Source organism: Protopterus annectens, chromosome 7.part0 (assembly GCF_019279795.1).
Source record: "Protopterus annectens isolate FY-2018-M chromosome 7.part0, PAN1.0, whole genome shotgun sequence".
NCBI classification, from domain to species: domain Eukaryota; kingdom Metazoa; phylum Chordata; order Ceratodontiformes; family Protopteridae; genus Protopterus; species Protopterus annectens.
The window spans coordinates 1723601413-1723627988 of record NC_056739.1 but is presented as its reverse complement, the minus strand read 5'-3'; the positions used below and the strand labels follow the sequence as shown (position 1 = coordinate 1723627988).

Genomic DNA, 26576 nt, shown 5'->3' with positions numbered 1-26576 from the left:
TCAGCAACCTGTGGGTATCGCATCCGATTCGGATTCGAGCCGGCAGCTTTCCTAGCAAAAGATCCGAGCTCCAAGCTCCTCCCCCTACCCATAATGCCCTACTACCTCCCTTTAACCCTCAGATCTTGTTTGCCACGGCTTCTTGAAGCATTTGAGAACGAGCTTCTAGCATTGGGTTTTGTGAGTTGAGTAGATTTTTTAACTTTTTTACCTTAAAATCTATGTATTCTGAGTGTGTGTGGTACCCATTTTCTTTCTTAATCTATCTGGGTAGTTTTATCTTTAGTTTAGTGTAGATTTTAAATTCCCTCCCCCCTTCTGTCTGTGTGTGAAGGTGCGTGCGTGTGGGCCTTTTCCTGTCAGTATGTCTGAGGGCCCAAAAGCGAATTTTTCTGAGTGTGGCCATAAGCTGTCCCCAGCGGATGGCCACACTCGGTGCGTTATTTGCCTGGGCGTGGACCATCTCTTGTCAGGCTGCAGTATCTGTGCTGCCTTCAACCCCAGGGCTTTGAGGGATAGGAGGACTAAGCTAGTCCTCGCGGGCCTTTTGCCCCCGGATTCGGCTTTGTCCTCCTCCCCCTCTGTGGCACCAGCCGCGGCTGCGGCTGCCCCACCGACCATTCCCGCTACCCTGGCCGGGATTCAAACTCCCTCTTCGGCTCAGGAGGAAAGGGACTCCAGAAAAAAGGATAGGAAGGACAAAGAGCGTGAGAGGGACAGGCATCGTAGCTACAAGAGGCGGGCCGATTCAGCTCCCTCGGCCCTGACATCTAAGCAGCTTGCCTCCCCTCTTAAGGTCTCCGGGTCTTCCCCCTCCAGGCTTTGTTCCCCACGTTTCTTCCCGGAGCCGGAGGAGGAGACCCGGTCACCTTCGAGGTCGTCAAGGCGGCCTTCCCGGCCGGCCTCGGCAGCCTCATCCAGGTCAACTAGAAATTTATCTGATGTGGACATGGATCGGATGATGAGTCGATTTCTTCAAGCCCAGCTGCAGATGGGAGTACTCTTGCCTCCCCCCCCTCCAGGGGGGGCTCGACCCCATTTTTTGCCCCCATTGCTCCTTCTCCGACCCGCTACCGGGGTTCGGAGCTGTCAGATCCGAGTAGCTTTGGAGCCGGGGTGGTGTCGGTGTCGACAGTGTTTCCTACTTCGGCGCCGACTGTACCTTCGAGTATGTTGGATCCTTTTTCATATCCGAGCTCTCGGGGCCGTGAGATGAGCATCGGATCCAGAGGGGTTAGTGTGCCTTCGGCTCCGTTGAGGTCGGATTGCACTGCCCTTTCTGATCTGATCGGGTCATCTCCAGCGCCGATCCACTTGCTGGATCCGAGGGGGCTGCTTTCGGATCCTAGGGAGAGCAGCTCACCCTCGGCATTCAACGTCGTGGAGAGGGTCCTTTCGAGGGATTCGAGGTCCCAGGCTCTTGCTACGGATCCACCCGCCATTCTCTCTCAGACGGGCCTGTCTTCCATCATTCCGGCCCCAGGGACAGCCTGCGCCTACGTCCCAGATGGTTCCCATGGAGGAACAGGACATTGTTGGTGAGCCCTCCTTGGACAGCCCCCCCGAGGAGGTCCCTCACAAACGAAAGTGCAAGAGGAGGCACTTGGACTCACCTGAGTCTCTCACAGAAGACACGGACTTGGAGGAAGGGGAAGGTTCCCCCAGGTCACCCCCCGAAGACGTCTCCTTTGGAGACATTATGGAAATGCTTCGTATTAGAGGGGGGTGGTCAGCCCAAAAGCCTTCCTCGGAGGAGTCTGTCTTTCTGGAGGCGTTCAACGCAAGCCCATCTACCTCTTGGGTGTCCCCTCCCGCTGATCCCCTGGTGGACCTCATAACTACCAGGGCATGGAAGGAGCCGGACACTGTGGAGCCAATACCCAAGAGACCGGACAGGATTCTCAGCCCCCCCACAGACAGGACAGTTTGGAGCAAAGGTGCCCCTGTAGATGCCATGGTGGTGGCGGCTGCCACCAAGAAGGAATTAGCACAGGAGAGTTCCTCGGTACATCCTCCAGACAAGGAGTCTCAGACGATGGACCGCCTCGGGAAGCAGATGTTCGCTTCAACGTCCTTCTCTGTAAGGTCACTGAACTATATGGCACACGTGATTCGACTCCAGCGGGACCTAATCAAAGAGTACGCTGGGTCACCCCAGAGTCCATGTCGGCTGAGGACAAACGGACCTTCTCGGTGCAAATGGCCACTCTTAAGTCTATCACTAACACCTCTATGCGGCTTCTCTCCCATGCCACGGAGGGAGCACTAATGCCAGCGGAACAGGCATGGTCTTACGACGACAGGCCTGGCTCCATCTCTGCGACTTTGCGGAACCCTTCAAGGCATCCTTCGTGAACGCCCCCTTTGAAGGTTCTACGCTTTTCGGCAAAACCATCCGCCATACGCTACTCCAGAGCGAGAAGGATGGGAAAACATTGTCTACCATCGGGATCGGCTTCTTGGCTCCTCAGAGGTCCTTCTCCAGGAACCAAAGAGGACAGAAGAAGATGTGGTTCCGGAAATCCCAACAATCCCGTTTCGCTCCGGATCCCTCGCCCTTCAGAGGCAGAGGAGGACAGGGTGGATGCCGGCCCAGAGGCAGAGGGGGGACGTAGAATTTCGGGTCGAGGAACCCTTTTCTGATCGACCTGCGCAGCAACCCTGAGGGGTTGCCCGACTGCTCCTCTCTGGAGGCAGTCGGGGGCGCTTCTCGGAGCATCTAGCACATTGGGAGTCCATTACGACAGATCGCTGGGTGCTCCGGATCATATCCAGAGGTTACTCAATTCCATTCCTAAATACTCCTCCTCGGTCGTGGTGCCTCCCCGATGTACCACCCAATCAGAGGGAGGCAGCAGCCTTCGAAATAAAAGAGCTACTAGAAAAAAGAGCCATCCAGCACATCCCCCCCGGTAAATCCGGATCAGGCTTTTACTCCAGGTTCTTTTTGGTGCCAAAAAAGATGGGGGGACTTACGGCCAATTCTCGACCTGTCCACACTGAACCTGTCAGTTGCCAAAGAGAAGTTCCGGATAGTCACCATTCAATCCATTCTCCCACTGTTACAGGAGAACGACTGGATGTGTTCCATAGACCTCAAGGATGCGTACTACCACGTTCTAATGGACAAGCGATCCAGGAGGTTTCTCCGCTTTCGGCTGGGAGCCAGCCACTATCAGTTCAGGGTCCTACCCTTCGGTCTCACCACAGCCCCCAGGGTGTTCACCAAGGTCATGGCAGTTGTAGCGGCCCACCTGAGGCTTCAGGGAATACAGGTCTTTCCTTACCTGGACGACTAGCTCCTAGCCGCCACCACCAGGCATCTACTATGTTCAGCGAGAGACTACTTCCTACATCTCACCCGCTATCTAGAGATAACGATCAACCACAAGAAATCCTCCCTTCAGCCTACTCAAATCTTGGATTTCATAGGGGCCAGGATAGACACAATTCAGTCCAAAGTCTTTCTGACGTTGGACAGACTTCGCAATCTAAACCTCCATGTTTTGGCTCTTCTTCAGTCCTCTGCCCCTCCAGCAGAGTTAGTCCTGTGGGCTCTGGGGTCCATGGCAGCGGCCATCAACCTGTCTCCGCTCGCACGTCTGAATATGAGGATTCTCCAATGGACCTTACAGGTTCAGTGGTCCATTCTACTTCATCCCTTGTCTGCCCCTATTCCTCTCAACAGGGTTTGCAGGGAATCTCTACTTTGGTGGCTCCATTCCAAGCACCTCCGGGAAGGGCGCCCCTTCTCCATGTCCCCACCCCAAGTCACAGTGACCATGGACGCGTCTCACCTCGGGTGGGGGGGCATTGCATGGGCAGAACCGTCCAAGGCACGTGGACTCACACAGAGACCTTTTTGCATATCAATGTCCTGGAGATGAGGGCAGTGCTTCTAGCGTTGCAGGCTCTCCATGCCCTTCTTCCTCTAGGGACTATTGCACTTCAGACAGACAACATGTCAGTGGTCTGGTACATCAACAAGCAAGGGGGAACCAGATCTTACACAATTTGCCGAGAGGCCATGAGAGTGTGGGAATGGGCGATATCCACCAACCGCTTTCTCATAGCAACTCACATACCGGGTCGGTCAAACATTCTTGCGGACAAGCTGAGTCGGACGATCCTCTCACCCTACGAGTGGTCTCTGAACCCCTTGGTAGCGAAACAGATCTTCCTCAGATGGGGTCAACCTTGCTGCGATCTGTTTGCATCGCCTTCGAACGCAAAGTGCAGCGAGTTTTTCGCTCCGATTCCCCCACCAGGGGAAAACCCCAGAGGCGCTCTGGTTCATGCTTGGCCATCCGGTCTTCTTTATGCTTATCCTCCTCTTCCATTGATGACAAAATTCTTGCAGAAAGCTCGTCGGTTGGGGAGCAGAGTTATCCTCATAGCCCCATTCTGGCCTCATGAAACATGGTTCCCATGCCTATGGTCTCATCTAGTGCATCCTCCCTGGATCTTAGATCCCCTTCCGGATCTGATTTCTCACCCCTTGGGATTGAGGACCCCCGACCTGGACAACCTCAAACTCTCTGCTTGGTTGATCCAGTTCCCTTGATGGTTAGGACTCCCGGTATCTCATCCTCAGTTAAAGCTATTCTGGTGGCCGCTCATAAGCCTTCTACCAGAAAAGTCCACAAAGGTAAATGGAAACGTTTTTCTACCTGGGCGGAGCATAGAAATCTGGACCCTTTTATGGCCCCTATTCCAGCAGTCCTCGATTTTTTATCCCAAATCTTCCATCAGGGTGCTAGTTCTTCAACTGTTAAAGTTCAACTAGCAGCAATTTCTCACTTTCACATTGGAAACAAATTTGGCCCCCTAGCATCATCTAAGATCTGCAAGACCTTTCTGAAAGGTACCTTTCTTTTGAGACCCCCTGTTAAGGAAGCATTTCCTCCATGGGATTTAACCCTAGTTCTCCAGGCTCTGACCCCCTTTTGAGCCCGCAGCTTCGGTCGACTTGAAGTATGTATCTTGGAAAACTGCCTTCCTTATTGCTATTACTTCAGCTAGAAGGATATCGGAGCTTCAGGCTCTTTGCAGTAAGCCCCCATACATCATTTTTCATAAAGACAGAGCTTCCCTCAGGACGAACCCCTCTTTTCTGCCTAAAGTGGCTTCCGAAGCCAATATCAACCAATCTATCAACTTGCCTGTCTCCTTCTCTAATTAACACAAGGAGAGTATAGACTCCATTGCTTGGATGTACATAGACAGTTACTATTTTACTTACAAAGAACGGCTGTTTTTCGAAAATCAGAACAGCTCTTTGTTTCATTTGCTAAGTCTTGTCTGGGTAAACCAGTGACAAAGGTAACCTTAGCTAGGTGGATTTCACAATGCATTCTTCTTGCATACAGAAGCTCTGGTCGACCTGAGCCCGTGCGGGTTCGGGCACATTCTACCCGTTCTGTGGCTACTTCTGCGGCCTTCTGGTCGAGGGTCCCTTTGGATGACATTTATTCAGCTGCTACTTGGGCTTCCTCTCACACTTTCATTACACATTATAAATTGGATCTGATTTCCAGAGGAAGGGCGTCCTTTGGCTCTGCAGTGCTCCGGAATATCCTCCCATAAGGGCCTCTCAAGTTGTTGGTAGCTGGGGACTCTGTCCCACAGGTTGCTGATCAAATGAAGTTAACTACTTCAGATAAAGAAGTTATGTACTCACCATAACATTCCATCTGAGTAGGTAACTTCATTTGTGTGCAACCAACCCTCCCTCCGTCCCCCTGACCTGTAGTTCGTCCTTGAAGGATCATGGTATGTCACTTCCCAGATGACATCAGGTTAGGATGTTCAGGTAGTTTTCCTTGTGTTATGGTAGTATTCTAGGATACGATGGCAAACGCGATCTGAGGGTTAGAGGGAGGTAGCAGGGCATTATGGGTAGGGGGAGGAGCTTGGAGCTCGGATCTTTTGCTAGGAAAGCTGCCGGCTCGGATCCGAATCGGATCCGATACCCACAGGTTGCAGACAAATGAAGTTACCTACTCAGATGGAACGTTATGGTGAGTACATAACTTCTTTTTAAAACCCATTTGTTCTGGGTAATGAGTTCCCAGTTTTTTGCTTGCAGGGTGATCTTTCCCCCTAAGGGAGCAGGCAGTTGAGCAGGGCTTAGAAGGTTTAAGGTTAAGTGATTGTGACATTTTTCCATAGGGAGGGTCTTACTACTTCCAGCTTAGGAAGTGGGAGCCCCCCCACTGCTTAGGCCTGTGAGTACCTTGAGACTGTAACCTAGGTGGTCTGCTGTTCCTGGGTTTGGACTGGGAGGGCCTGGAAGAGGCAGGAAAGGACCAATTCTTTGAAGGCCAATGCCTGCTAAATCTGGGAGGCTGTACTTGCAGGAAATCTGTAACAGTTTGCATAGATTTAGCTTTTTTGTCCATCTTTTTAAGGACTTCTTCTGCTTTGTTACCAGACAGACTGTCTTGGTTTAAGGGAGCATCCAGTAATTTAGCTTTAACATGATCTGGCAAATTTTGCTCCTTAAGCCAAGCATGCCTTCTAAGTACAGATGCAGTGACAGCAGCTCTGCAAGATGCTTCTAAAGAGTCAAAACCACATTGCAAAGTATGTTTACCAGCTTGTTCAGCAGAATGGATTAAATCCTGTAATTCTGCATTTTCAGCACAGTCAGGAATCAACATCATTTTCTGTTTAAGTAGTCCCATAATATGCTGCTGATACTTTAACATATGAAACTGGCAGTTTAAGGCCCTAATGGCCAAAGTAGCAGAAGTGTATACCTTCTTACCCCATCTGTACAAGGTCCTGGAATCTCTATCAGAGGGGGTAGGGTTTTTGGCAATAGTAGCCTTAATGCCTTTAGGTCCTTGGGAAATGGTTTCTGGGTCCACAGTAGGATTTTTGAAGAGGAACTTGTGAGAATCAGCTACTCTGTAATATGTGTCAGGCTTTCCTGGGAGCTGGAGGTAAAGTGTCTGGGGCCAGGCTAGATTCCAAGAAGCCATCATCTACAATGTCCAGGACAGGAGGGATAGCTAAAGGCCTGTGTTTTGGGAGGAGTAAGAATTCCCTAAGCCTCTTTTTGGAGTCAGAGTAATCCTTGCTTTCCCAACGGAAGTGCTCCCTAAGAGTGTGCAAGGTTTCACCAAAAGAAAAATCTTCTAGAGGGGAAGCAGAGGGAAAGGAATCATCTGCATCAGAATCCTCATAGGTAGATAAGGGCAAATCCTGGTAATCAGAAGAAACAGAAATTTCAGAATCCTGATCAGAAGAATCAGAGGGAAAATCAGTTCTAGGTCTCTTAGAGGGTGAAGGCTGGCTTCCCCTAATTAAAGTAATAAAGTATTCAGCCATGTTTTATTCCGCTGACGACCTGACGTCATGGAAGAAGAGACAGCATCCGACACAGGAATCCAAGACTTTGATATTCAGGCCGGCTGAGGGCTACCTGCAGGCAGATAACCCAAATGTAATGACAGTGAAACACGAAGAAAATGTGCTTTGCAGCAGAGTAAATGTTGTACCATCATTGTAGTGTCATGTTACTGATAACAGTGATGCTATCTTACACTGATTGTGAAAAAGAGCTTGAAAAGGTGCATTTTCAAATGAAAAAATCTCATTCCATATATTTTCATTCACTTCTTGTATTTAATATTCAAGCTAATATTCTTACCATATTTTAACAGGATGGGATAGGAGATCAAGATGTGGTGACTTGGTATATGTTTCTGTGTTTGTAAATAAAGCTTGTGTTGTAACCAGTTCAACAAAACTGAAGCATGAGTTCATCCCTGCTTTCTTTTCTGCTTTTCTTCTTCCAGGTCAGCCTTATTTTACCTGGATTTGAAAAATGAGAAATGTGGTAAGTAGACTGTTACATTGTGCATCAGTTGTTTATTTATTGCATTGTCATTACTGAGGTTAGTGTATTTAGTATCCTAATGAAAAAACATGGTAAGTAAAGTGTATAGCTTACTGTACTGAAGAAGACCAGCTGTACAGTGGTGCACTGGTTAGTATTGCTGCTTCCTGGTTCTTGTTTCTCCAGATCAGCTCCTGACAGGGATGCCTTCTGTGTGGAGTGTGCATCTCTTCCCGGTGTCCACACTGCCTTTCCTGTTCATTGAAGTGGCAATTATAAAATAAACAAACCAGCACTGAAACACAGCTGCAATATCCCAAGTTAGACAGCTGTCAGTAGTAAAACCAGCAGAACATTTAGTAAGTAAGCACTTCCGGGAACTATTCGCTTCATCAGCTTCCTTATTAAAAGTTCTGCTGGTTTTACTACTGTGAGCTGTCTTACTTGGGATATTGCAGCCATGTTTATTTATCATTTGTGTCTTTTGTGTTCTGGCACTGTTCATTGTCATGAAGACTGTTTTTTTGTGAAGTGGCAATTATATAAAGTGGCTGTAGGTGTGTGGGCAGTGTTGTGCGAGTGTCCTGTGATGGACTTGCTCCCCAACTAGGATTATTTGGCTTGTACCCATTGCTTGTTGTGATAGGGTCCAGCTTCTCCAGTTACACTGAACAGGATAAAGGAATAGCAGAGTATGAATAACTTACTAGCTTTATTTTACCACTTGAAAGAAAAAGCTATATTTTGTATAGCAGTTCATTCCAAAGCACAAAAGTGCTAAAACTTGTAGTGAACTGACGGAATACATAGCTCCAGCCAATATGCACACCATTGCCATCAAAAACCCTAGAAACTGCAAGCACCACTGTTATGGGAAGCGATTTTTTGACCAACAGAATGAAAGGATTCAACTGCTGTTTCATAGGTAATGGTATTGGTTCTTTTACCTCCATCATGGATGACTGTGCATCAGTATGGTTAGAAAGAACACAAAGACCTAAATATAGATATGTTTGGTAGTCCTGAAAATGACTTTTGGTACTTGCCTTCTATTCTGTTAAAACCTGAGTTGATTGAAGATTACATGTGTGCTCAACTATTGAATAAGAATAATAAAGTTTTTTTTATTTTGAAACTGATTTAAGGATTTTTTTGCATTCTTTTAACCACCAGAAGATGAATGAGACGGTGGTAACTGATACCAAGGAGGAGACGACCACACATTGTAATCTTCAATCACCTCAGGTTTCAAAAGACCCAGACGGCAAGTACCAAAAGTCCTTTACAGGATTGCCAGCATATGTCTATTTAGGTCTTTTCATTCTTCTTCCATTTTGCTTGGAGATGCTACCAGTACAGTCCAGTACTCTCTGTATAGGGTGATAGTGTTTCAGATATATCTGTTCCCACATGAAGCTATAACTCATAATCTTCTGGTTTAGAAGAAAGTATGCTTCCACTTGTATCAGCTGACCACCAGAGGAAAGGAGAACACTGATAAAAATATCAAAGCACTGTCCTGTTGTACTTGAATTTTCAGTAGTAGTCTTACAAGTCTAATGTCTTTGCTATAGTGTTGCGGACCTTTCCAGATTAGGTTTCCTACCTCTGAATTTTGACAGTACCTGACAGACAAGTTGCAAATACTTGTTTAAGGTAACCCTAATCCTCTTGCAAGGCAGCTTCATCCACTGATCATTATATATACTCTTGGTTCTGTAAATTATCAGAAGCATCAGTTTTAAATATGGAGCCACCCAGACAACAGAGACTTATGTACAGCAGCCATCATCCTAGTAATACATACGTTTATAATGTGTGTATATGTAGCCTTATTATGAAAGCATATTCACACCATGCTTCTCTCTCCCTGTTTCTTTTTGGAATCTCCACTTTATTACTGCTGCTCATGCCTAGCTCCATGTCAACCTGATTAGCACTACAGAATAAGTCCGAGTCATCACCTCTCTGCTGTGATCAAATTCTCCATCTTACTCTTTCCTGGCTCTAGTTTTTATATATGACTGCTACCATACATTCATACAAAGTGTTTCTGCTGCATACCTTGGTCAAAAGAGTGAGTTCTGTTCCCTTTATGGGTCATGCCATCAAAAATGTAAAACAAAAAAAAATTGACAAATTGAAATCCCTAGGAGATGTTGGGATGGACTTCACACCCCTGTAGCAGGGAGCTGTCAGACATTCAATCAGTGTTTATTTATTTATTTGAATATGTGCAAGATTAGCAACACTACACTATTAAAATTAAAATATAACCCTGAGAATTGGGATTTAGAAACCTGTGTTGACTGAACTGTCCTTTGATCACCACATACCCGCTGTTGTAGGGAAGTCCTTTTTCATTGCACAGCTTATATCTAAGGGTATTGCATCCACATCCAGCGATATAATTGTTCCATTGTGCTTTGGCACTCATTAGGTTGATTACTGGGAATAATGCACCTTTTAGTATGTATTGGTTCAAACACTTGTCACAAGTATGTAATCATCTTCCACTCCATATAAAGCAACATACTTATTTTACTCTGTTCAAATGTAATTTGATGAACAAATAGGTAACCACAAATTTAAATCAGTTTACCATCATTCTCCCTCATGGATAGGGGAAACATGTAAGTGTCACAACATGTCTCTGGAGCATTTTTTTGGTTTTTAGTATGCAAAATATAAGGGCTGAAAACTAGTATGTTGATGTAAGGCTAGGTTTTTTAAGATCCTCACAGATTAATAGCCTAGTAAATACCAATGAACCTAGAAACATAAATCAACATACCAACAAGAAAATGTAAATAAAAGTCTGGCCTAAGTTTTTATAGTACACACCAGTTGAAGTTGCAAAGTAAAAAAAAGGTCCCAGAATGCTCTGCAAAATAGGTGTAGATTAATGCATCTCATAAAGCAGTACAGGATGTTGTGGTAATGAAGTTGTAGTGGTTGCAAACTCCACAGGTTAGGAGCATGAGAAAAGCTCTTTACTCAGAGAACGTAAACCTAAACCTGGCAATTGTCATCAGTCCTGAGGGAACTGAACATAGTACACATTTTAAATAAGCGGGACCCTGGTGAAGTAGGGATTTAAACTAAATCACAAGAATTTTGGGATTATGTCCATCTTCCCAACAGCAAACTCGTCATCATTCAGCACATCTATTTCTAGCTGTCAGACCTCTCTTAACTCTTCCATATCATCTTAAGTCAGATCATCAAGGAGACCAGCTCCTTATCTACGGTAAGAAATATTGAGACCTACCAAATTTCATTTAACTATAATTTTTACACAGGAAACCCCCCCCCCCACGCACCCCCAGATGGAAGATAATAACTTCCTGCTACTATATAGGTTTTCCAACAAGTTATCCTGCAAATGAGATAGTCACCTCCTTAACTTTGAGTAATTTGATTTTTGAGAGAGCCAGTGCAAGGTTTAGAGAGAGAGAGAGAGAATAAGGATGATGTGACTAATATCTGCTGGAGGTTCCTGCAAAGATCCTTCCTCGCTGCCAAATTCTGTACTCACTGCAGCCTGCTGTGCCTAATATTTGAAAACCTTAATAAAGGGCATTAAAGCGAATAGACAATGTACGTCCAAACACAGGCTAACCATATGGAGGTCCTTTGATGAAGTAAGCTGCTTAATGCAGATGATGATGATGATCATTCCTACTACTGCAGAAGCATTTAGCCTATATGGGTTGCTTCTTGTCCACAACAAGTACAAATACGACTCTGTCATTGTGCATGTTGGAGTGAATGACTTGAGATGTACCTCCCTGGACTACATGAAAAGTGACATGGAAGAGCTCTCGGATCATGTGGCCCAGGCAGATATGACCCTAGCCCTGAGTCACATCCTGCCTTTGCCCAGAATGATACCACAGTATAAGGACAAAATGATTGACTTCAACAATTGGCTAAGCTTCTGGTGTCATTCAAAGGGGATCCAGTATCTGTCTGCCTGGGAAGACATGATCGACAAAACACAATGCTTTGCCAGAGATGGTCTGCACCTGTCACGCCTGGGATTCAGGTTACTGGCTAAAGCTCTTGCCACCCCTATAATGCCTTTTTTAGGCAAGGTTCAAAGGACAAAACCACCACCGTAACAGATACAAGCATGCAAAATCTGAAGGTAATGCTACCCAGTGCTAGAAGTCTATACCTCAAAATGCACTCTCTCGAGGCACTCTTAAAAACGGAGCACATCGATATCTGTGCAGTAACTGAGACCTGGTTCAAGGCTCCAGAGAGCACCCCTGCAATACCAGGCTACAACTCTTACCACAGTTTTCGGCCACCAAACCAAGACCGAAACACTAAAGGTGGAGGAGTGTCCATATTCACCAAGGATATTCACACCTCCAGGCTAGTTGCCCAACACAATGCATCTGAAATTCTCCAGGTGCATCTAACACTAGGTAAGACTGCAATCCAAGTTGTAGCTTGCTACAGATCCCCCACCATGCCCCAAGATTCTCACTACATCTTTCTAAACATACTGGAAAATATTAAGATACAACCAAACTCCCTAACACTGTGTGATTTCAACTACTCTACCATTAACTGGGAAAACTACTCATGTACCAACACCTTTTCCCAACGGTTCTTGGAATTCATAAATTCCAATGCCCTGGATCAAATAATCCATTGTCCCAACAGGGGCTCCAATATCCTAGACCTGGTCATTACCAACATGGGCGATAGATGCTCCACACCAGTGGTCACCCCTTCATTGGTCAGGTCTGACCATAAGCAAATCACCCTTGACATCCACTTCCCACCCCACCCCCAGTAAGGAAACCTCCGTAAAAAACTTATCCAAAGCCAACTTCATGCTACTGAAGTCATAAGTGAAAAACTTCATGAAACCCATGCAGACAGGATCTGAAAGTTCGACTGCTGAATCCTACACTAAGGCACTGTACGAGCACATCCATTCATGCATGAATCGTGCCATCCCAAACTGACCCAAGATGGTCTCCTCCAAAAAAAGGAAGCCAATTTGGTGGTCCCCTGCTATAAACAAACTATACAACAGAAGGGAGAAACTGTTGCAGAAAAGAGGAAAATCCCAGGAAGCAAAAAACTCCCTCACCAGCCTCAGTAAAAAGCTGAGATCCCTCATAAAATCCTCAAAAGCTAGTTACGAAAATAAAATTGCCAAAGATTCCAAAGACAACCACAAGGCATTCTATAGTTATGTCAAGAATCTAAATGGCAAGGCTTAGATCTGCTCTGAGCTACAACAGAATGGCATTAAATATGCTGATCCCAAGGATATTGCCAATATCCTGGCAGATCGATTTAGTGCCATTTTCACCCCCTAAAGGGCCCATCTCAGTACCAAAAGATTGCCAAATTCTGGTAATCATGGCCACACAGATAGAAACCGCACTCTCCAAAGCTAAGAAATCCATGGGACCAGATAACATCCCAGGCTGTGTACTACATGAACTACAAAATGAACTGGTACCTCACCTAAGTGTCATGTTTAATCATAGCCTCACCTCAGACTTCGTGCCCACTGAGTGGCGCACAGCTACAGTTATCCCACTCCACAAGGGGGGATCCACCTTGGATCCCAGGAATTACCGTCCCATCAGTCTGACGAGCCTGATCTGCAAGGGCATGGAAAGCATTATCATGGAACTTATAAACAAAAACATTGGCAACCTTCAAACACTGGACCCCACCCAGTTTGGGTTTGTGAAGGTCTGATCTTGTCTCCTGAACCTGATTGACTTCTTCGAATCAGGCTCCAGAGCTGTGGATGAGGGCAAGATGGTCCACACAGCCTATCTGGACCTCGCCAAGGGCTTCAACACCATCTCCCACTCTGGAATCATAGATAAACTTACTAAACTGGGCATAAAACCCTACTTCACTCGATGGGTTGCCAACTGGCTTACTGACAGAACCCAGACTATAAAAGTAGCCGACTCCAAATCCAGCTCCAGATAAGTGACAGGTGGAGTATCTCAGGGTTCAGTCCTGGGACCACTCTTGTTTGGCATCTACTTCTGTGAAGTACAGGCCAACACTAAGGGACTCTGGCTAACAATGTTCGCAGATGACTGCAAACTGGGAGCCATTACTGAATCCCCAAATTATGTGGATATTCTACAAAAGGGCCTTACAGAAACATATGCCTGGTGCCAGAGCCATGGGCTCAAGCTTAATGCCAAGAAATGTATAGTTATCCCCTTTGGAAAAAAACATGTACCCATGAATTACCACATAGGTGGCAGTACTCTAAACATCGAAAGTGTGATAAGAGACTAAGGGACACAGGTGGACAGTGGTCTCCGATAACTACATCGCCACAACAGTCAGGAAATCCTTCTATGTGGCACACCTCATCACTAAGGGCGTTTCATCCAGAAAAAAGGAGGTCATTGTCCCACTGTACTCATCCCTCATTAGACCCATTATAGAGTATAACGCCCCATTTGGTATGGACGTCACAAGACATCTGCAACAGCTGGAAAGGCCACAGAAATACCTCAGTAAAAGAATCACAGGCCTAAAGCAGATGCCATATGCTGACCATCTAAAAAAACTCCAGCTATACTCTGTGGCATATCGTCTACTCATAGGCGATCTCTGCTTATCATACAAGGCCATGTCAAACCCTGAGCTGTTGGACATGCTCCACTTAAAGAAATCCCAATCCCTCAGAACCACATGCTCCAGGGATATAAACCTTGTCATCACAATGAACAAAACATGCTGGAGGGTAGGTTCCTGACCCAGAGACTCCCCGTACTCTGGAATAGACTGCCCATACATGTCAAGCAAAGCACCTCCTTGGCCCTCTTCAAAAGGAACCTTGATGATTGGATGGGAGATAGGAAATTTACCCTGGGGATCATGGCAGTTGCCCTGCTAGACAGGGGGCCAGGGAAGTAAATATTGTGGGAAGAAATATCCAGGGAATTGTTATGGCTAGGCTTGTATAGGCCCTAGGGCCGATAGCCTAGTACCAACCTATCAACCTATGAAGACACAACAACCAGTTTCCAAAAGCTGTGGTTCCCTCCCACACATTTACTCTGACTGCTAATATTGGGCAGATGTCCTTCTGTTCTCATGCTGCAGTATTCCAAACCCTTGGGTTTCCTCTGCTAGCTGCCCAAATCTTCAGCCAGTGTACAAAAGGTTCTAGTCATTGCTAGGTACATGGGACATCTGATGTTGGCCAAGGGAGCGTGGGCCATAAAAGTGACATCTGTACATACCTTTCCTTAGAACTTCTCTGCTGCCAGTCGAACGTCAGCTCTTCTTGTTATTAGATCTTCGAATTAAAAGATAAGCACCCCATTGGGGCCATTTTTTCTGTTTATCTTGAGTCACTGCATGTCTGTTTACGTTCATGTCTTCCAGGAAAGGAAAGTGCAGGTGCAGACGTCAGATCTCCCATAAGGACATCCACAAGCTCTGCCTTTTCTGTTTAGGGCCTACACCCGACTGTCAAACTTGCATGATCTGTCAGGCCTTCGTACCTAAGACACTCTGCAGTCGTCTGCACCCCTTAATATTTACCCACAAAACCAGTGTCTTAAACGCTTGGTGCTAGCAATGGAGGGGCTGTCCGGTCGGACCGTAGAGCCTCCTAAGAAGGCCCAAATTTCCAGGCGGAACCTGCTGCTGCACCTCCTGCACCCAACATCCCTCCTGTGGCTGATGCTCGCCTGGAGGTATGTTTGGAATATGCCGAAATAGGTATAGTGGGTACTGTTCATGAGGCTGCAGAACCTAGGGTGGAAAGCACATCCGTGGAGGTCTTGCAGACATCGTCTGCCACTGATGAGTGGCTTATTACAGTCACCCAAACAGACTCTTCCACTGCTTCCGAGCATACAGATTCTAGGCCTGTCTTAGCCCCTATGCCTTCTAGGCCTTCTCTGAAAAAGAAACAAAAGACTAAACATGCTTCCCGTCTTGCAGAAAGCCAAGTGGACTGGCAGGCCTTTTCGCAAAGCCTATTTAATGTTTTTATGGCCATAAGGCCTGCCATACCTGCTTCTTCACCGGCTCCCCCACCTCTCCTAAGTCCAGGCCTCAGGTTGTTGACACTCTGCAACCTGTAGTTGAGGATTCCTCAGATCCCTCTTCAGAGGATTCTCTTTCCTATGTGTCCCAGATACCCTCCCATCTTGGGTATGCTTTCCCAGAGGAGACTCTGCTGAGACATACTCCCCAGGAGAGGACCTCACCTTTGGTGAAACCATCTCAGAAATGAGAGAATATTTTAAGTGGGATTCCTCTGAAATGTCAGAGGTCCAGAAAAGATTCTTCAAGCTCATGAGGATGGACACCCTTGCTCCTTCTGCAATTCCACCAGTTTTATCTGCCTTCTTGGATGCTTTCAATGCAGCCTCTGTGAATCCAGATTCCCAACTATCTGCCCGTTGAAGGCCTGCTAGGTTCTATAAAGTCTCTGAAGGGCCTAAATTCCCGATTAAATGCTGTTCTGCAGACGCTGGCACTGTCTCAGTCTGTGCAGATAAACCATCCAGACTGTTTACCTCCACCTGTACCCTTCCCACAAACAAGGACATTAAGACAATGGAGTGCATTGGCAAAAAAAGTTTATACTTCTGCTACCTTGGCCTTTAGGACAGTAAATTTGCAGACACATATGTCCAGGTATGCCCTGAGCCTTTTGGCTCAGGTCAGTAAGCTTTTGCCAGACCTCCCTGACTCATCTGTCAAGGGTCAAATATTTAGCCTCATCTCATTGTCTTCTCAAGTCACAAGACATTCAGTTAGATGCAGCTATGATGCTTCAGAAGCCTCTGCCAGATCTGCAGCCTCTGCTTCAGTCTTTAGAAGATACTCATGGCTACTTTATAGCCCTTCCCTAATGATATTAGGGGCAAACTCTTGGACACTCTCCTGGATACCTCTGCCCTTTTTGGGTCTAAAGTGGCTGAGCTATTCAAGACCCTTCAAGAAAAGGGGAAGGAACCCCAGGACCTCAAACACTTGTTCATCTCTGCTATCCTCAAATTTCATACAAAAGTACCCCACCAAAACCCAGTTCATTAGAAATCACTCTGCTCCAACCCCGCAATTCTAGGTGCAGAAAGAGCACCAAGAAGCAACAGACCCCTTCCAAGCCTGTTCAGACTTCTGTCCAGAAACCTTAGTTTCAAGACAGAGCAGTTTGATTGTGACTACCTGCCTTTGCTGTCCACACCCCAAAATGCCAGTCCCCTGTCCCTAAGGTTCTTTCACTGTCTTCCAGTTTGGCAAAGCATTATCTCAGACACGTGGGTCTTGTCCATTATAGAAAAGGGTTATTTCATGACCTGGATCATCTCCTTTTCTTGGAGAGGCAGCCTACATCCACCCAAAGACCAGCTCTCCCATTTTCAGCCAGTCATAGACACCCTCCTTTCTCAAGGAATCGTACAACCCATTTCTCTGGTGGAACAGGGAAAGGGCTTTTACTCCAGAATCTTCCTAGTTCCAAGGAAGTTTGGACCATGGAGAACTATCCTGGATCTCTCCCACCTCAGCCTTTTCTTAAATATGCTTACTCTACAGGCCCTCTTTCCATTGGCAATGCCTTAGGGATTTCTAGCCATTTTGGACATAAAGGATGCCTACCTACACATCCCAATAAGGCCCAACTACAGGAAATACTTATGTTTTTCTGTGGGTTCCTCACAATTTCAGTCCTCTGCCTTGCAGTTTGAACTCTACAGCTCCAAGGGTATTCACCAAGTGTCTGTCTCCAGTTATTGCTTATTGCAGGGTCTAAGGGATTCAAGTATTTCCATATATGGATGACCTTTTGATGCAGGCAGAATGTTCCAGATCCCTGCTCCACCAGATACACAAAGTTATCTCAATCCTGCAGGCACTGGGATTCAACATCAATTACCCCAAGTCCAACCTGAATCCCTCCCAGGACAAGTTTTCTTAGGGTGCAGAATAAGGACAGATGTCATGAGAGCATTCCTTCCACCCCAAAAGGTGGAAAACCTAAAGCAATACCCATTCTCTGTCGTCCACGCCACTGCTTTGACAGTCAGACAATATCTCAGATTACTAGGGCATATGGCTTCTGCAATCCCAATGCTGCCATTGGCAAGACTCCACATGACAAAATTGCTATGGTACCTGAGGTCAACATGGACCCAACATTCGTACCCCTTGGATTTCAACATTCCCTTCCATCCCTGCCTGAGGAAGGAGATCCTCTGGTGGTTGGAGCAAATCACACTCAACCCAGGACTCCCCTTACAAACCCTTCATCTAGTTCAGGAGATGTACACAGATGCTTCAAATCTGGGCTGGGGAGCTGCTTTAGGCAACCTGAGATTGCAGGGTACCTGGTCAGACACCTTCAGGTGGGAGCACATTAACATTATTATTTATTTATGTATTTTTTTTTTCAGGTGGGAGCACATTAACATCATGGAAATGAGAGCAATCTTATTTGTCTTGAGAGCGTTTCTGCATATCCTAAAACAAGAATCCCTGAAGTTGTTCACAGAAAACACTACAGTTCTATGGTATGTGAACAATTGGAGGAACAAAATCCTACTTAGCTATGCAGGCTTACACTCAAGCCTGGGAACTGATGGCCCAACAGAAGTCTCCCTGCAGGCAGTTTATATCCTTTCAGCACAGAACACTCAGGCAGACAATCTGAGCAGGTCCATGTCCCAATTCCATGAATGGATGCTTCACAGGGATGTGTTCCTGGACATTGGCCACAAATGGGGTACACCATAAATAGATCTGTTTGCCTCCCCTCTGAACAGACAACTATCACTATTTTGCACCAGACTACCCAGTCCCCTAGTGAGGGCAATGAACGTCTTTTCAATCATTTGGAAAGGAATGTTTCTCTATGCATTGCTCCCTTCCCACTCCTTCAAAAACGCTTACTGAAAATCCAGTGGGGCAAACTAAAAATCTTGTTAGTGACTCTCTTTTGACCAAGACAGCATTGCCCTTCTTCTGCATTTAGCCAGGGGCAATCATCACAAGCTACCTCGCAGAGTGGACCTTCTCACACAGGACAAGGGATCCATCATCCATCCCCACCTGAAATCTCTGAACCTAACTCTGTGGGTGATAGAATCTTGATCCCTTACAGGCACCTTCCACTGAAGATGTGCTAACAGTCCTGCAGGAGGCCAGGAAACCAATGCAAGGTGAGGTCCCCTTAGTGCTGTCCTGTCTGTGTGAACTCTTGCAAGCAGGGCTGGCATATTCCCCTGTTAAGGCCCACCTTGCTGCTATATCAGCTTGTCTGCCTCATGATCCTCCTCTTGCATTCCATCTTTCTGTGAAGTTATTCCTCAAGAGAGCACTGCATCTCAGGCCCCCTAGGAAGCCAGTTCCACCTCCATGGGACCTGAACTATGTTTTAGAGAAGTTCACGGTTGCTCCCTTTGAACCAGCATCCAAAGCATCCTGGAAACACCGTATGTGGAAGAATGTACTCCTAATGGCCCTGACATCAGCCAGAAGAGTGTCAGAGCTCCAGGTCCTCAGGGCAATTCTTCCCTTTCTCCTCTTCCAAAAGTATAGACTGACCCTGAGGACCATTCCCTCCTTCATGCCCAAGGTGGTCATTGAACTGTCCTTAAACCGAGGTATTCACCTGCCCACCTTTTTCTCACATCCACACAATGACAGTGAGAGAGTCTAGACAGCTTAGATTTTACCTTGACAAGACCAAGTCCATTAGGAAATCAGAGCAATTGTTTGTCTCCTTTCACCCCAGGGCTCTGGGAAAAGCGGTGACAAAACAGACAGTTTCTGCCTGGATTTCCAGGGCTATATCCTTTTGCTACACCTACCATGAAAAACATCTAAATTCAGAAATTAAGGCCCACTACACTAGAGCCATGGCTTCATCCAGAGCCTTCTTTAAGGGACTGGATGCTACTACCATTCTAGAGGGAGCTACATGGACATCTATCCTTACCTTCACTAAGCACTACAGACTGGATCATATCTCCAGATCTAGAGCGGGATTTGCTAGGGCAATCCTACATGGTTTCATAGAAGATAGTTGCATGGCCCCCCTTCTTCCCTTTGAACTTTGGCACTCACCCAAGGATTTAGAATACTGCAACACGAGAAAAGAAGGACATAGAATAGTTGTGTAAAATTTTACCATAACCATAGATCTCCTTCTTTTCCATGTTGCAGTATTCATTCCCTCTCTCCTGCCTCCCTTTTTTAATTAAAACTTTTCCTTCTTGGATGTCACAAGACTCATAGAGCTATCCTGGTACTGGAGTCTGACTGGGGTATTCACATCTGAGGAAAGGTATGTGCAGATGTCCCTTTTATGGCCCACGTTCCATCGGCCAGCATCAGACATCCCATGTACCTAGCAGTGACTAGTAACTTTTGTATAGTGGCCTGACGTTCAGGTAGCTAGCAGAGGATAACCCAAGAGTTTGGAATACTACATCATGGAAGGGAAGGACAGCTATGGTTATGGTAAGATTTTACACAACTATTCTTTCTGTGGAGGAAAAATTTGGCAGTCAAAGTGGAAAATTTTTAGTACTTTCTTGCTGCCTCATGAAGAAGCAGCTTAGAGGCTAAACAAGAGCAGCAGATTGCCATCAGCTCATTTCTGGCAGATAAGTCTCCTTTGGGGAACCCTTCCATACAGAAATTAAACTATTTATGTTTGTATGTGAACCTATGAACCTATTATAAAACTGTGCTTTTTACTTTTGACATTTTAGTGATTCTCTCCCTTTAAGAAACCCTGCATTTTTCTTGTATCAAAGTCCAGCTATTTTTAGCTTTGACTATTTGAGGGGCTAATTTAGTGCATAAGTATACAATTTGTGTAAACTTCTTGTGTTTTTAAAGGAAAGCTTAATGTTTTTGTTAGACAGAAAAGACTACACATTATGTAGTGCTTGTGCTCACATTGTGACAGCCTACCTGACATTTTTCGCTGTCAGACGATATTTAATTCTGAGGGAGTTCTGACAGATTTTTAGTGTGCTGCTTATGCATTAGGGGACACTATGTGTGTGAAGGTGCAGTTGTGCTGCTTGGGGAAACTAACTGACAACTTATATTCTGACTAACTCATTCTAGCAATCCTTACTGTTAACAAACCATCCTCCTCAGTCACAGCATGGATAGTTACCTCACTCTTTCTGGCCAGACATCTGGAGTTCCTAGAATGAAAAAACAAACCAAAGAGTCCTTGATGACTCCTCAGGCTAATTCTTCACCTCAGCTGATGGTGGGTAAGTCTGTAGTGGCCATCAGTTACCTTTCTGGCTTCTTCTGGTGTAGTTCCTTCTGCCACCATGAACCAAGAGTCACGCATATCCTCTCTGCCTGTTCCAGTGTCTGAACCAGGCATATTGGAGAACCATCTTTTCTGAGACAAGGATACTTATTAGGGATGCTGCTAGATGTGTCTGTGGGAAGAGACCACTTGATGAGCAGAAGTATTCTCCTAGTCTGGTGTCAGGGATACCCATAAAGAAAATATAAAAGGATGAGCACTGTTCATTAGAAGATATAGTGTGTACTGGAAAAGATGATTTTTCTGACCTTATCCAAGAAATTGTCACAGGCGTTTAATCCTGGTACTCAGAGTACAGCACCTGTAAATTGGTTTAGTAGAATTACTCTTAAGGAGGACATGTCAGAGGATTCTGACTTAGGGATGGGGGTATCTATGCAAATTATCAAGGCCATATCTCAGATTCAGAGGAAATTGGTTATCACAGCCTCCTGTCGAAGAATTTTACTTTTCCCAGGTTATAACCAGGATGAATGAGGTGTTTTTATGGGAAGAAATGGAAGTTCCCCCTGAAGTGAGAAGATACTATGGTATGTTAAACGTAGATGTGCCTCATTCTACACCTCTTCCTCCACTAGTGCCATACTTGGGGGATGTATTTAATGCTGCCTGCAACAACCAGATTTATGACCTTTAGTCCACAAAAAAGCAGATAGACTCTATAAAGTCAAACTAATGAGCATTTCTTTTCTCAACTTAGGTCTGACCCTGCAGCCATTTCCACATCTTTAGCAGCAGGGAACAGGCTCTTGGCATCCTACAACCTTTCCCTGTGGACAAGGGGGAGAAGGTATTAGACAAATTTGGTAAGAGAATCTTTTCTTCCTACATCATGGCACATAGAATTCTTAATTGTCAGGCCCATATAGGTTCATAGGTAGGTACTAGGCTATCAGCCCTAGGACCTATACAAGCCCAGCCAAAAAGGCACCCTGGTTTTTGCCATCCAAGAAAATTATTTTCTTGTGCCACTGTTGAGCAGAGCCACAGAAGTGATCCCCGGAGAGAATTTCCTATTTCCCATCCAATCATCAATATTTTTCTTGAAGAGTACTAATGAGGAACTTTGTTTGATATAGATAGGTAGTTTATTCCAGAGTATGGGAAGTGTCTGGGACAGCAATCTATCCCTCCAGCATGTTCTGTTTATTATGGTGACAAGGTTTAGGTTCCTAGAGCATGTAGCTCGGAGGGATTGGGACTTCTTTAAGTGGAGCATGTTCAACAGCTCAGGGTTTGACATAGCTTTGTATGTTAGGCAGAGATCACCTCTGAGTAGGCAGTATGCGACAGAGTAGTTTTTTGAGACGGTCTGCGTAGGGCATCTATTTGAGACCGGTAATTCTCTTTGTGAGGTATTTCTGTGGCCTTTCCAGTTGTTGTAGATGTCTTATGAGGTACATAGTAAAAGGGGCATTGTACTCTATAATGGGTCTAATGAGTGATGAGTAGAGGGGAACAATGACCCCTTTTTTTTCTGGATGAGAAACCTTTTGTGATGTGTGCCACGTAGAAGGATTTCCTGACTACTGTGGCAATGTGATTATCAAAGGAGAGACTACTGTCCACCTGTGTCCCAAGGTCTCTTATCACACTTTCGGTGTTAAGTATACTACCGCTTATGTTGTAGTTCATGGGTACAGAGTTTTTACCAAAGGGGATGACAATATAGTTTTTGGCATTGAGCTTGAGGCCATGGCTTTAACACCTCAGTGAGGCCCTTTTGTAGGATGTCCACATCGTTAGGAGTTTCGATTATGGCTCCTAGTTTGCAGTCATCTGCGAACTTCATTAGCCAGAGACCTTCTGTGTTAGCCTGTACTTCAGAGAAGTAGATATCAAACAGGAGAGGACCCAGGACTGAACCCTGTGGTATTCCACTTGTCAGTGGTCTGTAGTTGGATTTGGAGTCTGCTACTTTCACAGTGTGGGTTCTATCAGTGAGCCACTTGGCAAACCATCTTGTGACATAGGGATTTATACCTAGTTTAGTAAGTTTATCTATAATTCCAGAGTGGGGGATGGTGTCGAAAGCCTTGGAAAGATCTAGATAGGCTGTGAGAACCACCTTACCCTTGTCTACGGCTTTGGTGACTGCTTCAAAGAAGTCTATCAGGTTTAGGAGACATGATCTGCCTTTTACAAACCTGAACTGGGTGGGGTCCAGAGTTTGGAGATTACCAATGTCTTTGTTTATAAGTTCCATGATGATACGTTCCATGGCCCTGCAGACCAGGCTCGTCGGGCTAATGGAGCGGTAGTTCCCGGGGTCCGTGGTGGCTCCCCCCTTGTGGAGTGGGATAAACGTCGCTGTGCGCCATTCAGCAGGCAGAAAGCCTGAAGTGAGGCTATGATTGAACATGGTACTTAGGTGGGGTGCCAGTTCGTTCTGTAGTTTGTGTAGAATGTAGCCTGTGATGTTGTCTAGTCCCATGGATCCTGTGTTCTTGGCTTTGGAGAGTGTGGTTTTTACCTGTGCAGCCGTGATTACAGGAACTTTTCATTCATCCAGTATAGAGATGGGCTCTTTAGGGGGTGAGAGGGGTGTAAAGTTAGCACTGAACCTATCTGCCAGGATGTTGGCAATATCAGTTGGGTTTGTATATTTAGTGTCATTGTGCTGTAACTCAGAGCAGATCTGAGTGCTGCTATTGAGATTATTGACATAGCTATAGAATGCTTTGTGGTTGTCTTTAGAATCAGTAGTGATTTTGTTTTCGTAACTAGCTTTGGAGGATTTTATCAGGCATCGCAGCTTCTTAATGAGGCTGACCAGGGAGCTCCCCTACTCATGGGATTTTACTCTCTTTTGAAACAGTTTCTTCCTTCTGTTGTACAGTTTGTTTATGGCAGGGGACCACCAGATTGGCTTCCTTGTTTTGGAGGATAGCGTCTTGGTTCTGTTTGGGATAGCATGATCCATGCACTCGTGTAAGTGCTTATAAAGTGCAGTTGTGTAGGATTCAGTAGTCGTAACTGTGTTGTCCATCTGCATGAGTGTAATGAAGTTCACCACCTCTATCTTAAGAAGCATGAAGTTGGCTTTGGAGAAAATTTTTACCGTGGTTTCCTTAATGGGAGGTGGGGGCAGGATGTGGATATCTAAGGTAATTAGCTTATAATCGGATCGGACCAATGAGGCATTTACTTCAGGTGTGGAACACCGGTCACTCATGTTGGTATTGACTAGATCTAGGATATTGTTGCCCCTGGTGGGGGTGTGGATAAGTTGATCCAGGGCATTGGAGTTTATGAATTCCAGAAAGCGTTGAACAAAGGAGTTGGTACATGAGTAGTTTTCCCAGTTAATGGTGGGGTAGTTGAAATCGCCCATTATTAGGGTGTTTGGTTGAACCCTAATATTTTCCAGTATATCTAGAAAAGAGGAGTGGGAATCCTGGGGCATGGTGGGGGATCTGTAGCAAGCTACAATTTGGATTGCAGTTTTGCCCAGAGTTAGTTGCACTTGGATAACCTCGGCTGCATTATGCTGAGCAACTAGCCTGGAGGTGTGGATATCCTTAATGAATATGGACACACCTCTGCCTTTGGTGTTCTGGTCCAGGTTACATGGCCGAAAAGTGTGGTATGAGTTATAGCCTGGTAGTGCAGGGGTGCTCTCTGGAGCCTTGAACCAGGTCTCAGTCACTGCACAGATATCGATGTTCTCCATTTTAAGGAGTGCCTCGAGTGAGTGCATTTTGAGATTTAGACTTCTAGCATTAAGTAGCATCACCCTCAGTTTTTGCTTGCTTGTTCCTGTTACAGTGGTAAATTTGTCATTTGAACCTTGCCTAAAAAAGGCACTATAGGGGTGGCAAGAACCTTAGCCAGTATCCGGAATCCCAGGAGTGACAGGTGCAGGCCATCTCTGGCAAAGCATCGTGGCCTGTCGATCATGTCATCCCAGGCAGACAGATACTGGATCCCTTTAGAATGTCACCAGAAGCTTAGCCAATTGTTGAAGTCAGTCATTTTGTCCTTGTACTGCGGTGTCATTCTGGGTGATGGCAGAATGCTACTCAGGGCTAGGGTCATACCTGCCTGGGCTACAAGATCGGAGAGCTCTTCCATGTCTCTTTTCATGTAGTCCAGGGAGGTACGTCTCAGGTCGTTCACACCAACATGGACAATGACAGTCATATTTGTACTTGTTTTGGAGTGACCTAAGTGCGTGGGTTATGTGGCGGATCCTGGCACCCGACAGGCAGCTGACAGTAACCTTCTTCTTGTTTAGCCTGGTGAGTGGGACATCAGTGTGCCTGACTATAGAGTCACCTATGACTAGTGTGTTGGGTACATTGTTTTGCCTTATTGGCTGTGGTGGGATGGCACGCTGAGTCTGCGGGCTATGTGTCATTTGGGTTGTGTTGAGGGATGGAGGTTGCTTGCATTTCCGCTTTGGAGGTCTCTGTTGATTGAGCAGATTATTATTTTGAGCCTCCATGAATCTTTTTGTGTTTCTATGTGTAGATTTTGGTGATGTAGATTTAGTGAGACTATGTGATGAATGTGGTGTGGTGCAGTTGCTTACCTTCTCCTCTTGACTATCAAGTTCAGTCTTGGTTGGAGAGAGCTTTACCTCCAGTTTGGCTAGATAAGTGAATCTCTCACAGGTTGTAGTGTTGGGTGGTAGGAGGAGAGGGTTGTCTGTGTACATGAGGCATTTTCTACATTGCCTCAAGATGCCCAGATTCATCAGATAGACAGGAGAGAACACTGGGAGCTGACCCTTGGACATGCCTGAATAAAAAAATATTTTCCTCTAGATAAGTGAGGAAAATGAGTACAAGAGCTGTTTTTTTCTAAGCAAGTGAGGAAAGTAAATACCAAAACTGTTTTCCTCTAGGTAATGAGGAAGGTTGAGTGCTGTAGTAATTAGTGGGTTATTTAGTCCTTACAAGTTCTGAAGAAGTGCTGATCACAAATAAGCAAATTCAAGTGCTAAAACTAAGAATCTGTATCTGGACTAAACTAGTTACAGGAAGGGGGGGGGGGATCAAGTGCAAAAGCGGGCTTTTAAATCAGAAAGTGGAGAGAGATGGAAAAACTGCCCAAACGGCCAATAACTACAATTTCTGGGCCAGAACCACTCCTTATGTGGTAGATAGGTTACCTAGTGCTTACCACTCCCACTGATAAGCTAGAAGGCTTCCTTCCAAAACAGAAAGCTTGGGGGGGGGGCTCAGAAGCTTACATATAGTCCTGGATACAGTAAATCTGAATCTGGACTACACTACTTACAGGACAGGTAGGAAACAGGCTTAATTTTTTTTTGTTTTGCTTTGTATGTGGAAGTTTCTGCTTTTTTTGTACAGTTTGAGACAATTAGCTACCACTCTTACCCTTAAAGGTCGTGCCCATTTCAATTCTGTTGTTCCCACCATTTCTTGAATA

General features: G+C 45.6%; 1 protein-coding gene across 1 annotated transcript in view; it reads left to right on the top strand.

Annotated features, from left to right (window-relative positions):
- The window catches only part of LOC122806187 (acylamino-acid-releasing enzyme-like), a 1918826-nt gene that overhangs the window by 465854 nt on the left and 1426396 nt on the right, over positions 1 to 26576 (top strand). The window contains exon 9 of the mRNA XM_044076421.1: positions 18274 to 18390. Coding sequence (XP_043932356.1) covers positions 18274 to 18390 — 117 coding nt within the window. The remainder of the gene's footprint in view (positions 1 to 18273; positions 18391 to 26576) is intronic.